The following is a 15,565-nucleotide window of genomic DNA, read 5'->3' as shown; positions in this document are numbered from 1 at the left end:
TAAAGTAAGCAGCACTGCACAACAGTTCATGTGCTGGTCGTCGCCTAATTAGGACCCAAAGTAGATAAATATCACGTGTGCTTTTTAAAACAGTATGCGACAACAACGGGAAACTCTGTATATTCATGCAGTGTGCGCATGTCAAAAGATTAAATCCGATCAGAAGCTTGTGACTTGCGGAGTCAAACGTAACAATTTTTATGTTATATCATATATCATTTAGTAACATAAATATATCTTAGTGTATCCCGCGGTACTAACTGCACACATATCAATAGCATCATTAGTAGATTGTGTGTAACATACAAAAGAGTGATGATCAGGTCAACACGCATTGAGGTATAGAAATTCTACACTGATTAAAAAAAAAACTGCGCTGGTATCGGTTCGATATCGGCAGATATCGGTAATTTTTTTTTATATCGGATCGGGATCGGTCCTGAAAAAGTGGTATCGAGCCAGCCCTACCAAAAACTATTATTTGTAAGCAACTAGCAATTTTTCCAACAAGCCATTTGTCCACACTGAACCATTACTGTGTTAAGCAGCAAAACTGTTTCACTTGACACAATAATGACTAATCAAAGGCTTTTTGAAGAGCCATACTGTTACAACGAGTGGCATTTTGGGCCAAAAAAGGGGTCTATAGAAACCAATCGATCGAATAAATGCTTTATCACTTCTCATGTGTATTGGGCAGTTATTAAAGTAGTTGGTGGAGGCAGACAACTGAACTTAAGGGATATTGCACACTTATTTTTTTTTTTAAGCTTCCTCTTGCCGTAAGCTGTTGGGACTCTCAAGGCTTTAATAAAATATAAATGTCCACAAGTTTGTCCTTTCCAGTTCCTCAACTGACCTTGCGAGCCTTAACCATTCATTATTCACATTCACAATCTGCATTGCATCCAGTTAAGTCACGGCATGTACAATTAAAAGCTCTTAAGCATCGTGATTTACACTTAAATCTGCACTAGCAGGGTTGGTTTGGTTCTTTTGTCCTTGTGGAGGTGTCGATGACAGCACTTGAGACTGTTATTAATGGTCATTATGCTGTCTCCTCTCTGAGACTGAATGGACTGGATGTGTGCTGAAAATCTTACATTAAATGAAAATCTGTCATTGAATCTGAAGGTTTGAATGGCTGCGCTGGTGTGTTAGCGAGATCTCTGCTGCCCCGCTGTGTTCATGCCCACACACACACACACACACACACACACACTGAAGGAATTCACATATGTGTAGATATGAAGAGAAAATGAACTGTGACTCATTCATACAACCAGATTTGCAAATTGCCAAAGGCTTCTATTGAATTAATGAGTTTAAATAGTTGATCATTTTATTTCCGTTTCGTTCATTTGCACGTCACTTCAGATGAAGTCATTGCATCTGCATTGTTCTTTCACTGTGCTTTGTCGTGATGCCACATACTCTGGTTTAGTTGTTTCTTTTTTCCCCAGTGATCTGGTGAATGGCCTGGTGTCCCTGATGAACAGTAACATCAGTAGTCCAGTTAACCTGGTGAGTTTAGCATTTTGCCTTCAGGCATTATATACTCATCGAGTTGTTATAGTACACTGTATATTAAAAAAAAGACTCTGTAATTGTTAATATATGATAAATAGAAACAATCCAGTAATTTGGAGTTTAGGCCTGGCTTTCAGTTGTACTGTAATGTTGAATGGCTAGTTATCATTTTATCCTTAGAAACTGAGAAGAAAAAAAACATCCTAACTGAGGCGTCAGTACAGGTTTATTGTAGTTAACATAGCTTTCAAATAATTACTTCAACTTTTCAAATGTACTTTTTACTTTTGTACTTTTTTTTTTTTTTTTTACAATTTTCATTTAGTTTAGCTTAATTATTTCAAAAAAAAAATTATCACTATAAATATCACAACAACTAAAATACAACAATTCAAACGCAAATAAAAAGGAGAAAAACAACAACATTTCTAGATCTTTAAAATTAATCGTGATTAAGCGTCTGCTAAATGACTAAATGCTTAATTGCAAAAATCTGTGCATTCCATTTTAAGCGATTCAGCACTAGATTTCATTTTTCTTTCTTTTACAGTTTTTAATAATCTAGTGTTAATTTACAAATATACTATTGATCATTGTTACAGTAATTAATATTAACCAAGACACAAAAACAGGCAATTTGGTCATTTGATTACATGAAAATATGTTTGTCATATTTAAACAAGTACATTTATGCTATATGGACTGGACAACTATTATAAATCTAAAAAAGACTTCTCTTCTCTTTGCTTCTAGGGCAATCCAGAGGAACACACTATACTAGAGTTTGCACAGCTTATTAAGAGTCTAGTTGGTAAGTAGAAATTGTATAAAATTGCAAATGAGGTTTTAGAATCTATGATTAAATGAACAGCACGCCGCTGATTGTCTCCTCAGTGAGCCGCAGTCATATTCAGTTCCTTCCAGAAGCACAGGATGATCCACAGAGAAGACGGCCAGATATCCGCAAGGCCAAAATGCTTCTGGGCTGGGAACCTGTGGTGAGCATCATGAATATTAGGGCAATTTTACCCAAAAATTTGGGTATGTAGATTTTTTTTTTTTTATAGATTTTTTTTTAATAGATTTACTTTTATTTATATATTTATTGTTTTTATTTTTTCTATTATTCTTATGCATTTATAGTTTGTTTTATTAGTGCTGGGCAACGATTAATCGCATCCAAAATAAACGTTTTTGTGTACATAATATATGTGTGTGTATTGTGTATATTTATTTTGTATATATAAATACACACACATGAATGTAATTATTTAAGAAAAATATGTTATGTTTATATATTAAATATATTTATATATAAATATATACATGTAAATATTTTCTAAATATATACTGTATGTGTGTGTCTTTATATATACATAATAAATATAAACAGTACACACACATTTATTATATAAATAAAAACTTTTATTTTGGATGCAATTAATCGTTGCCCAGCACTATTAATAATTGTTCTAACTGTAAAATAATAGGTAAGTCTGCACCTCAACAGTAACAACAGCGATACAGAGGAATGATATTGTTGGAATCACTGTCAGGGTGATTATTTTTCCAGCTGATGAACGATAAAAACAGCCAATCAGAAACCGTCCTGCTTTAAAGAGCTTTTAAAGCAGCGGACGACAAAACTGCTGAGTGCCTATAATAACCTGAATATCAAAAAGTGTATATTTTTTTTAATGTGATTGTTGGTACATTTTACCAGTTTTTACCATACTTTCAAAACAAAAATTAAAATAGGAAAAATATGCAATATGAAAAAAATTGAAGACAAAATGTGTTTTACTGAGAAAAAACAAGATTTGGTTTTTAAAAAGCCTTTTTCCAAAAGGTACATCTGGAAAAAGGGGGGGTCGTCTTATAATCAGGGTCGTCTTATATTCGGGCCAATACAGTAATTCATAGTTGGAACAGTCCGTTTAATAAGATGTGATTTGTGTGTTTGCAGGTGCCACTGGAGGAAGGCTTGAACAAAACCATCCAGTACTTCAGCAGAGAGCTGGAGCATCAAGCCAACAATCAGTATATACCCAAACCCAAAGCTGCACGGATGAAAAAAGGAAGACCCAGACACAACTGATGAATTGTGTTGATCTCAGGGATGCTGGGATACTGAAGGACCTTAGACGTCCAGCAACCATTTTACAACACACACATTTATTATATAAATAAAAACTTTTATTTTGGATGCAATTAAACGTTGCCCAGCACTAATTTGTATCTATTTATTTATTTAATATGCTCTATAATAAGACAAGAAACATGCCTTTAATTTGATGATGGTTTAACATGTTAATTTATAATAATACAATTCTTTACATTAATCATTATAATTGTTCCTAGTAGTAATATTAATAATTATTGAATGTTTATGAATATTATAAATTATTTATATTAATAATCAGGAATATTCATTCTTCCTAGTTGTTCACTAGTCTAACCATAGGCACATTTACATAGTATGTGTACAGTCACTAGTGTGTGTTTTGTTATTTTTACGACAGTCTCAAATATGGTTGATCCGATCATACCGTATTGTCCCGAATATAAGACGATGTTTTTTTCTTGGAAATACATCTGAAAAAACGCGGTCGTCTTATATTCAGGGTCTAGACTTTGACATGTCAATAATACACCCACAACATTACAGCGTGGGTTTCCCAACTCCCACTTTCAGATCCATCTTTTTGAAAAGAAAAAAAAAAATTAAAAAATGAATTTTTCTGATGCTTTTCGCAAATGTTTTGAAAAGCAGCTCAGGCAGAGAGCTGTCTCTAAAGAGTTTGTTTTTCAGTCAAATGTGCCTCAAAGATATCCGATTTACAGACTTTGCCTTGCACTTTGGTTTGTCAGTCGTCTGTATGTTATTTAAAGCAAGCTTAGATCTTCATGTGCATTTTTGTTGTGTGTTTACATTCTGTGCCGTTTTAATTGCCGTTATTTTTTTATCGTTGTCAAAGCTAGCGGTGTGTTATTGCTAAATGGACACCTGTAGAAAATGAGCGATTGCAAACTATTTAAAGATCTCGAATGTCTGGTCTGGAGCAGGAAACCTCATCCAGCTCTGTCAAGAAATTTGAGGACACGGATGAAATACAGCTTTGGAAAATGTTCTTTCTGCTTTAAACTTTGTGATGATTTTGAGCAAAATCTGTTGTTACCTTTGTGAAACTTCATACAGAACTTTGAACCTATAATTGATTTCAGGTGAAAATATTTTAATAAAAAATATTTACTGTGACTTTCACTGTATTCTATTTTTAGTCTCACTTTCGCTGTCCTTCTGCTTAATGAAAAGTCATTTCACATTTTTATTGTATTTATCACATTTTATTTTATCTCTGCATTCCCGTTTATATCGCTTTTCTCCGTTCACCACTGATTTTTGTCTGTGTTATGTCAGGAGTCATTTTTGGTTTGTCGAGGCTGCATTTATTTGATCAAAAATAAAGTAAAAACCGTAATATTGTGCAATGTTAATACAATTTAAAATAACTGTTTTCTATTTGAACATTTTAAAATGTAATTTATTCCTGTGATGCAAAGATGAATTTTCAGCATCAGTCTTCAGTGTCACACGAGCCTTCAGAAATCATTCTAATATGCTAATTTGCTGCTCAAGAAACATTTCTGATCAATTTGTGAATTTTATAAATAGAAAGTTCAAACTATCTTTTGTAGGATTGTAAATGTCACTTTTGATCAATTTAATGCATCCTTGTTGAATAAAATTATTAATTTCTTTCAAAAACAAACAACCTAGGTTCTGTGGTTTTTATTGTAACACTCTTTCCAGTCTTTTGAAAACAACACCAGACAGACACAAAGTTCACCCAGAAATGATCCGGTCATCATTTACTCATTGGTCCAAACCCATTAGACATTTTATTTTTTTTGAATAACATCATTCTTGTTCCTTTCCATATAATGAAAGTTATATGAAAGATGATGCTGTCAAGCTCAAAATATGATTTGACAAGATTATTGGTAATGACTTAAATTTCAGTCTTTTCTTCACATAAAGGTAGCATATGATATATGGCAGTGGTTCTCAACTCTATAGGCTACTTTTATGATATTTGTCTGGTATGTTTTTGTCATTTTCAAGTAAATGATGACATTCTTCATTTTTGTGTGAACTATTAAAATGGACTTTTCCCCCCTCATGATTTTCTCTGTTATTTTCATTTACAAAAGGAAGTACAAGCTACAGAAGGAAGAAGCACTGTGTTAAATCAGAGCGGTTATGTCTTTGTTGTTTTAGTAGTAGTCATAATTGACGTTTGCCCCGTGCCTGTAAGAGCCGGCGCTGCGAGGCCCTATGGGAGAGTTTTCATCATAGTGATGCTGGCGACCCTGGTCACTGGATCGGTAGTGGTCCATCCAGTAGGCCAGATCCGTTTCAAGTCTCTGAAGGAAATGGGAGGAAAAAGGTTCAACCATAAATATAAACCCCAGAAGTCTGAAACAAGATGTAACATACATTAAAAACATGACATGTTCTACATTTGATTAGTCAATCAGGACATTCCTACATATAGTTGTGCTCGTGTTTTGGGTTTCTACAAGAGGTCAGACGTTTCGTCCCCTTGGAATTATAAGGTTCTATCTGACATTTTTGTCAAAAATTGAGTTATTCACATATTCTTATTCTGTGACAACTTATTTACATTATGTGATTAATGTTGTATACATTTTGGGACTTTTTATTTTAAAAGAAAACAAAAAGGTTCTATCTACACAGTTGAATGGAATGCAAAAACTTTGAAGCTCAATATCTCAAAAACTACTCGGAACGCAGATAGAATCGTATCATTCCAAGGGGACGGTTTCTCATCAGGAGTCCACCTGGTGTTTATTTTGAAATAACAACTGGCTATTTGCACATTATTCCGTATGTATTGTTCATTTACTATTTATGGAAGTGGTTACATCCTTCAAAAAATAGTTTTAGTAAAGAAACTGTAACCTGAAGAATTGAGCAAACCGAGAGAATGTAAAAGTTGTTTTAGTAAAGAAACTCTAACCTAAAGAAAACACAAAGGGATCACTTATTCATGCTTACAAAGCACCCTCCAGATGCAGGCTGGAAAAATAAAGCCGTGCGTTTACGGACAAACATTTTCACAAACATCAAGAAACGTGCAGGGGATAGAAAAGTGAAATATACAGAGACAGTGTTGTATAAACTATATCTTTATGGAAATTGGTTCGACTGAAGTTAAAATAGCATATTACTTACATTTCGGTAACCGATATTAAAACCAGCCTAATTGAGTATCAAAAGCATTGAGCTATTCATCATTATATTTAAAGATAATATAACTATTGACATTCTTATATTAAAAATGTACCTGTTTACATAGTATGTCTCTATATTAGACTATTTGATATTACAAATAGGCCTGTCGCAATAATCAATATATCGACTTATCGCGCAATATATGTACATGACCTCAATCATTTTTGGAGACGCAATATATCGCCCATTATATTTACTTGAAAATTTATGTCACCATGTTTTGTACATTCCACTTGCGCCCGTGTCTTTTGTAGCTTGTCAGGGGAAAATCTGTAGATGGAAAAATCTCCAGACAAGTTCTTGGTGCATTTTTCTTTTTTTCTACTTGTTACTTTGCACTTTTTGTTAGAAAATGTTTATTTACTATTTATTCAGGTTTTTTAAGGTATCTAATATTTTGATACTTAATTTCCATGATCTAAATATTCTTAAAAATGTAAAGTTTGTTGTCATTTGGAAGTGTGTAGGCCTTCTTGCATTATTATGCTGTTACATTATGATTATATATTCAGTGGCATAAAATGGTCTTTAAAATGACAATAATATCACTTATCGCAATTATTTCTGGGGCAATATATCGCACAACAAAAAGTTGTTATCATGACAGGCCTAATTACAAACACAAATAGATTAATAGAAGCTGCAGCTCTGTAATGAAACGCTCACACAAATAGCTCTATACTGTTTGGCAGTAGCCTACCATAGTACAGTGATAGCATCAAATGGTAATACCATGGTAGCACGATACTGACATATACCATGATATTTACATTGTTCATGTTCAAAACACCATGGTACTTTTTGGTACTTTGTTGAATGTGACGTAAAGTGATATGACTGTTGGTAAGTCTATTTTTGGAAACACGGTAATTTAAAAAAAAGAAAAATGTTGGTTACTATCTAGGGCTCCCCCTGGTTCCCACCCACCTACCTTGCAGGCTTATTAGCCCTACTTCCAGCTTCACGAGGTCCTCCAGGGGGTTCCTAACTCTAACCCCGCTACCCCCGGAGTGTGCAGGTGTAACCAGAGCTCATGAAGAGATGCGCGTATTTATAGCCAACCCCAGTGACCTCTTATTGAAGCGTTCTAAGTTCGTGACGTCATACAAAGCGGTTGAATTCACTCTGGAGCTCTGACAACGCCACACTCCAGTAGTACATACATATTAATCGGGTACGTGACTGAACCAAAATGCTTTTTATACACCGATGGTCAATTGAAAATTCATCGCGCGGAACAGCAAATCCGGTCAGATACGATTATTTACCGGCTGAACGCAGGCACGTGATTTGCACCTGGCTTCATTTGCAAGAGTCATTTGCGAGATGGATTTCGCTATGACTGATCTGCTTTTTTTTTGCGCTTTACAGTCACTTTACAGTAAAGAATGACATAAAGGTGTGGTATCAGTCGCTACCTGATGCTCATAAATCATTTAAAAACCTTTAGTAGATGAAACTGGTTTATGGTATTTTTAAGAAATGACAACAAGCACTCACTGCTTCATCAAAGCCCATGTACATGAACTGCTGGATCCACTGCTGAACATCAGGCCGGCTGCGGTCCCACAGGTTCCTTTTGGGTCTTTTAAGGGAGGCCAGGAACTGTTTGGCCCTGGAGGGAGTCACAGCCACAGCTGCAGCTGCAGCTGGCTTTACATCACCGTCCACTAGTGGGAGACAAAGCCAATCGACAGGGTCATGGTACACCCACAGGTATTTTTATTTTAGTGGGACTATGAAAAAAGTTTTCAGAAGATACTTAAACATACTTTAATGTTTATGTTTTAAAATGACAAGATTTTAGCAAAATTTTGCAAAACTGTATAATATATTCAGACACGTTTTCAGAAAATGTATATCGAAAAGTCTTCCATGTTCTTGCATTGGTGAATATTTTGCTGTCCCTCCCTGCCACAGCTTACACAAAACCAGCTCTCGTTTACTGTAAGTGACGCCGGTGGAATTCTTTGCCGCCTTTCTAATTGAGCTGCTAACAGAGAGGATTATTTCTTTGGAAGGATAAGGTCTGATTTATTTAAAATTATTAAAAGTTATTAGCTGTTCTTGTTGCCCTACAACTTTTGCTAAAAAAAAAAAAAAAAAAAAGGAAATTACCTTTTTTCATCAAGAGTTTTTCCAGAGTGTTCTCACTTGCAACATCTAGAAAATATCAAAAACTGAATCAGGATGTATATATTTTATACATTTAAAAAAAAATTTTTTTTTTTACAAATTACTTTTTTTTTTAATTACAAACGTATACAGTGTTAACATTTTTGTAATTTTTACGAAAAAAAGCTGTAAAAATGCTGCAGTAAAAAGCAAAATACTGTCAAATTTATGTAAAAACTGTCAATGTCAAATTGTGGAAGTAAAACAATGAATTACCATATCATTTACAATGACATTATTAAAAAGAACATTCCCAAAATTCCCTGCGTGACACATCACATATGATTATATTTTATACAAATTTTTTTTTCTTTTAAGTGTTTTGTGTTGGGCTATATTTTCGGTTAATTAGTTAATGTTTATTGCATTGCTTTAGTGTCAGACATGCAGGCCACAGATGAATTCTGATTCAACATGTGGTTTTCATGCATTCAAACTCTCTGTGGAAAGTCTGACTCAATCAGACGGGGGGAAGGGAGTGGGATCATAAGCCTATGCAAAGACGAAAAACATATAGTCTTAATAACCTGCAAGTAGGTGTCCAATTCACTTTTGAAGATTTTAGTGAGACATACGACCGCAGAGATTTCATAACTGTTTATGTTTCATAAGTTTTGCATCTCTCCTGCTTTTACAGCTCCTTTCACACATTTAACATGCTGTTTGATGATAGAAAATCATTATTTGTCTTTAAAGTGCGCATCCACAGACCAAACAATTAAATTAATTTCTGCTCACAGTACATTTACTGATCTTTCCCATCTTTTCTGCTTACGATATCAGGTGAATCGCCCACATTCATACTTCAGACTGTGCAAGAATCTTTTAGCAGGCATTTTTGAAAGAAAGAAAGAAAAAGTGAGCTGCTAAGTGCAAGAAAAAGAGAGAAAAAATTACCCGAGAGTGCCAGTACAGTCAATAGGGTCACAAAGGTGAGCAAGCGCAAGTAAAACTTTTCAGAAGCCATGATTTCTTGTCTTCTTCTCTGTCGATTTGCACAACGGCGTTGATCTGCAAGCAAACTCGCAGAGAGGAGAGAGGAGGAGTGAGCCCGAGGGAAGCCCACGCACACATTCTCAACGGAAACTGCAGCTGGCAAATTACTGTAAACCAAGTCGACTAACAGAAAGGCCCTGTCTCCTTGTATATTTAAGCGCTTACACATGTGCAGCGTTAGTATTTTTCCACATTAAATGGGGTTGCAGCTTTTCATAGTGAAACATGATACTGGTTTGAATTCTTTAAACCTCCTCATGTTGACTTATTTTATAAGTACCTGTTGCCAAGACCTTGGTGTATGATTTACTGTACTTTCAAACAGTTTACACTCGGAAATTGCTAGAAACTTTCACAAAAAAAAAGTTACAAAGAAATGGCAAGCACGCACTGAATTAAACATGAAATTTTCAAGTAGAAAGAGTGAAATTGTATTTTCTTGTAAAACGTACTCCTGCATCATATTTGATAAATGAAACCCAAGTTTCTTACTAATTTTGGGGTGCTTATTCCAAAAAATAGTGCATGTCTTCTGTAGCACGTCACACTTTCTCACAAAATATGATGCTTTTTGTAGCATTTTTCTTTTGACAAGCAAAGTGCAAAATAAAGAAGTCTTTTCTTTTCATCCCTTAATCACCAGAAAAACTGCCACTAAGAATGATTCATATCTTCCTGAGTCAGGTTACACCTACAGTATTTGTTTAATTCTCAATTTTCACATGTATTAATAATTGTAATAATAATTCATGCCAAAATCCTGATTGTCCAGTGACAGGAGCAAATGCAAACATGACCCAGATGTTGTCTGCTACATCTGTGGGGGTTTTAAACAGTGACAGAAAATTACAGATTTTGTGTGGGGGAAAAAAGTTTATAACATTGTGTTTATGTAAAGTTCTTTGAGATTAAATTGAGTATTTGGACATATTGAGCCACTCCTTTGCAGACTGTAACTTAAATCACACATTTTGAATACTTGTTTTTGTCATTAAAACAAACTTTTGATACTTGATTCATTGATTTTTTTTTTCTCAATGTGCAGACCTGTGTAATCTTTATTTACAACTTCATAAAATGTGTTGGAGTTGTTTGGAATGAACGCCTTCTGGAGTTGTTGGAGCTCTTTGTTTCAGACTGTGAAGGTGAGGTTGTCCCCTTTTTGTCAAGCCGACCCAATGGGACATACGGCCTGGAAACAGGCAATGGCAATTTGTGGTCACAGGCTAAGTTTACAGGCCCAAAGGGTGAGGTTGGTAGAAGTGCGAGCACACACTAATTTGCTGCTCGACCAATTTGTTGGTTGTTAACTGTGTCCGAGGTAATCCAGGAGAGCTAACGGGGGATCGTTAGAGCCTTTTTCTGACTACAGGATTATATCAGTTTGCATGAGCAGATGCCGGCATGTGTTTCTTGATTTTAGAAATTGGGCACAATGTCTTCACTTCTTCGTACAGATATTTTATTCTAAATTAATTTTTTTCATCAAGCTGAATCAAATATCATTCATGGTTTTTGGTTCTGAGACTTCAGTACCGGTGGATTTGTCCTCTCCAAAGTTTGGATTGATGTGTTGTTGTACTTTATAAGATGCCCACACCAGCCAATTCCACCAAATCTAGACCCTGAGCTTCATCTGTTGTTTTGTTGAAGAAAAAGGATGGCTCTGCTTTACTGATGTTTACCTTCCAGTTGATCAAAGGAAAGACAGGCTTGAGTCTGTGATTGTTCAAACTGTTTCACAGCATTGCGATTCCTGATTATTTTGATGCAGTGAAGAGTTTTTGTTCGGCATAGTGGTTGAATGAGAGTTGTGTCGCTGGATCTATTTGAGTGCTTACATTATGCATGGATATCTATGAGTGTTATATTGTGTATCTGATGAATCACTGTTAGTCATTTCCTGCCAACGCTTTTTTAATTAAAGATAAAATGGCTGAAGTTTTGGATTGTGATATTAATCTGGAGTGTTATATTCCTGCCTGTTTTATCATAATTTCCTTCTTCTTAAAGCTGTTGTCTTCCTTCTAGCACTCATGTGTTTTGAGGCCAGCCATTCAGTGCAGTTGGATAGTTTAGTTGCACTTTGAAATGATGATGTTTCATATGAAATATTGGAATAGTGCAGGGGTAGGCAAGTTCCCGCAGTCCTGCAGAGTTCAGCTCCAACCCTGAAAAAAAAACTCACCTGCCTATAGCCTTAGTAATCCTGAAGACATTGATTAGCTTGTTCAGGTGTGTTTGATTAGAGTTGGAGCTGAACTCTGCAGGACTGCGGATCTCTAGGACCGAACTTGCCTACCCCTGGAATAGTGAGTATAATATTACAGGATTGTTACACTGAGGAAAATTAATGTTAGAAATGTAATATCAAGCAATGTACTTTTTTGAGAAGAGATGAGCAGAGCTGTTGCTTTAATGCTTCATAAAGTATGTAGCACAGGATATAGATTGACTGGCAGACGCAAACTATTTTAGCAACTTGGAAAGATCCGAACTCTGCATAAGTGAATGTTTGGTTGGTTCATAGTCGGTTATAGACCAATTTGGAGTACACGTCACAGTTACGTCACTTGCAGCTGCGAGTCCATTGTGGTGGCAGAAAAACACTGGGAACAAGTTGAGGTAAACGGGTAAAATCAATGGAATAAGATAAAAAATGTATTGTTGTGCCTTTAGATGTCAGAATCGGAATGCAAATAATTTTTATATAATACTGTCGTCAAAGACGTCATTTGAAGCTAAACGCAGACGTTTAAACGGACAAACTATGGATGAAACCTGCTATGATTACCCTACTTTTAAAGCATACATTTGATTTAAACAATAGGTCTATATAATATTCCCATAGGGGACATATTGTATTAGCCCTACAGTTAAAGCATGAAATACTATTTAAATCTATAACATTTTACATAACATTTACCTATTTTATCTCACAATTCAGATTTTTTTTTCTTGCAAATGCAAGTGTATATCTCCTAGTTCGGACTTTATAACTTGATTCAACTCAACAATTGCGAGTTTGTCAATTCTGAGGGAAAAAAGTCAGAAGTGTGGGATTATAAACTCATGATTCTGAGCCAAGGGGAAAAGAGAGAATGACGAGCTGATTTTTTTTCTTACCAGAATTGTGAGATATAATCTGGGAATTGCAAGAAAAAAGTCAGAATTTTGACATATAAACTCAAAATTACCTTTTTTATTCATTTATTCCATGGCTTCCGTAGACTGCTACGTTAAAACTGACATTTTCTGCCACCAGATAGGCTCCGTCCACAAAAACCGTCATCACTGTTTGCAAACACTGAAATTGGTCTATTCTAGTAATGTAAATAGTTTAAAGGGTTAGTTCACCCAAAAATGAAAATTAGCTTGTGTTTTACTTACCCTCCAAGCATTCTAGGTGTATATGACTTTTTTAATAAGCTGATATTTGTGAGTTATCAGCTTACTGGTGTGCATGTAAACGTGCTCACGTCATCCGCCGGAACGGCTTCAGTGTATGACAGTCAGCGGAAGTGAGAGAAAAGTGTTTATTACGCTTGAAATATGTATATTTTTCTTTAAAAAAAACACACGGATTCGCTACAGGGGGCCTTTATTCATCCCCCAGAGCCGTCTGCGGCACGTTTTATTATGAATGCGCGAGCTTTATTTGACGACTTGTGGACTGTTCAACTGCAACACCCGCTGAATGCAATGATAGAGCTTGGAATAGCCAGGACAATTTTTAATATAACTCCGACTGGATTCGTCTGAAAGAAGAAAGTCATATACACCTAGGATGCTTCGAGGGTAAGTAAAACACAAGCTAATTTTCATTTTTGTGTGAACTAACCCTTTAAATCTTCTTGTCCATGTAGTGCTTACTTAGTGACTTTCAGAACAGCATCACTCCAATAAAAGGAAACACAAATTTCATATAGGCTGTTATTTCAGTCTGGACAGAAAGAGCACCACTCTGCTCAGAAGGAAAAGCAATGATTTTTATTTCACAAACTGAATTGCCTGCACTTCACAGCATGAACATCATTCTATTAGATTTTCATCATGCCTCTTTCTGGTGTGCAAGGTTGCCTTATTTTGCATAAAGAGTTTGTGCAGATTGACGAAAATCAATTCAGCACTGACATTCCTATAAAAACCTTTTCATGTCGTATTTACCAGAGATGTGCTTTGGCTGTTACATGATTGAATGAAGGAAAATAGTCACTCAAAAGCTGAAAAATACAAATCTATAAGTTGAAAGCGCCACACATTCACAGTGTTTATGCCATTCAGGGGCATCAACCTCCAGTCGACTCTGCATATTAAACTGGGATAAGAGAAATAATTTTAATAAAAAAGTACACAACAGAATTTACTTTCATCAGCCATGTCAAATTTGTCTCTTCAGTAAAAAAAATCAAATAAAACAATAACATATAAAGAGGAAAGTCATACTGAATATTGGGAAAGATCATCGCCCACCCAGAAATGGCTTTAAAAGATCTGTATACTCTATTGAATGTTATGTATCAAGGATTAAACACAGAGACAAAGCACATTTTTGAGTGAGGTGGAAAGAGGAAACAGTTTTGACTTTTTTCACAATTTCTATGAAATATTCAAAAAAAGTATTCGAGGTAGGCTATTTTACTTTCACAACTGAGTAAAAAGTGAAAAAGACAAAAAAAAGCTTGAAGCAAAGCATGATATTGAGGACATTAAAAAAAATAATAAAAAAATCAAATAACAGCCTTACATTTGTGTTGCTTCATGCCAAAACTGCACTGTAAATAAATACATTTTGAGATTTGCCATTTCAATGTATTTATTTATTTTTTTGTAGACATAATTTTTTTATAAATTGTCCAGACAACAAGAAAATTTAAGTTTATATATATATATATATATATATATATATGTATATTAGGGCTGTCAACGTTAACGCGTTAACACATGCGATTAATTTTACAATCCTTAACTATAATTTAAAATAATTTAAAATTGAACGCAATTAACGCAAAATTGATGAAGCACAATTTATATTCCAACCCTTTAACCCAATTTTGCTTCGCTGTCAACGTTAACGCGTTAACGCATGCGATTAATTTTACAATCCTTAACTATAATTTAAAATAATTTTTGCAGATCCGCAATTAACGCAAAATTGATGAAGCACAATTTATATTCCAACCCTTTAACCCAATTTTGCTTCTCTGCTTGCGATCAGATCATTTTAAGCTGCTAAACTCCGGGAAAGTTTTCAGTCCAATTATCCAGGAAGCGAATGCATTCAAACAAAGGACCATCTCGTTTTTTTGGCATCTCCATGTGGTCCTGTTCGGTATCGCAACTTGACTTCTCTAAAATGTAAAAAAGCTATTTGCTGTTGCACTGTACACATATTATGCAAATATTTTTCTTTCATATGTGCTTATATGGGCTCCTTATATCATTTGGTTCTTTGGTGTCCTTTTTTGGAAAGACATCTAAATTTATCTTGAAAAAAGCTTGCAGAAAATATAGATTTTTGAGAATCACCATTCAATCTTTTGA

At 34.9% G+C, this 15,565-nt stretch overlaps 2 protein-coding genes across 3 annotated transcripts in view; one reads left to right on the top strand and one right to left on the bottom strand.

The window, feature by feature from the left end:
- The window catches only part of uxs1 (UDP-glucuronate decarboxylase 1), a 62,823-nt gene extending 59,134 nt beyond the window's left edge, over window positions 1-3,689 (top strand). For both annotated transcript variants that reach the window (XM_016523367.1, XM_016523366.1), the window contains 4 exons: window positions 1,464-1,524; window positions 2,284-2,341; window positions 2,425-2,528; window positions 3,497-3,689. In XM_016523367.1, coding sequence (XP_016378853.1) covers window positions 1,464-1,524; window positions 2,284-2,341; window positions 2,425-2,528; window positions 3,497-3,628 — 355 coding nt within the window. In that variant the 3' untranslated portion in view covers window positions 3,629-3,689. The remainder of the gene's footprint in view (window positions 1-1,463; window positions 1,525-2,283; window positions 2,342-2,424; window positions 2,529-3,496) is intronic.
- A 1,737-nt stretch (window positions 3,690-5,426) lies between these two features.
- LOC107716776 (augurin-A-like) lies at window positions 5,427-10,073 on the bottom strand. Its single transcript, XM_016523329.1, has 4 exons — window positions 9,923-10,073; window positions 8,969-9,013; window positions 8,351-8,520; window positions 5,427-5,958 (listed from the first exon to the last, which is right to left on the bottom strand). The coding sequence occupies exons 1-4, from the start codon at window positions 9,990-9,992 to the stop codon at window positions 5,809-5,811; spliced, it is 435 nt and encodes a 144-aa protein (XP_016378815.1). The 5' UTR covers window positions 9,993-10,073; the 3' UTR covers window positions 5,427-5,808.
- Window positions 10,074-15,565: the final 5,492 nt, after the last annotated feature.

This window comes from Sinocyclocheilus rhinocerous, unplaced genomic scaffold, assembly GCF_001515625.1.
Source record: "Sinocyclocheilus rhinocerous isolate Xijiao unplaced genomic scaffold, SAMN03320098_v1.1 scaffold1441, whole genome shotgun sequence".
In the NCBI taxonomy this organism is placed as follows: Eukaryota; Metazoa; Chordata; class Actinopteri; order Cypriniformes; family Cyprinidae; genus Sinocyclocheilus; species Sinocyclocheilus rhinocerous.
This window is presented reverse-complemented; position numbering and strand designations above follow the sequence as displayed.

Excerpts from the sequence above, each read along its gene's own strand:
- LOC107716776 (XM_016523329.1), bottom strand. The coding sequence starts at position 9,992 with ATGGCTTCTGAAAAGTTTTACTTGCGCTTGCTCACCTTTGTGACCCTA. Across the intron at positions 9,014-9,922 it reads GACTGTACTGGCACTCTCGG|ATGTTGCAAGTGAGAACACT; the intron begins GTAATTTTTTCT and ends GATATTTTCTAG. Across the intron at positions 8,521-8,968 it reads AAAACTCTTGATGAAAAAAG|TGGACGGTGATGTAAAGCCA; the intron begins GTAATTTCCTTT and ends GTCTCCCACTAG.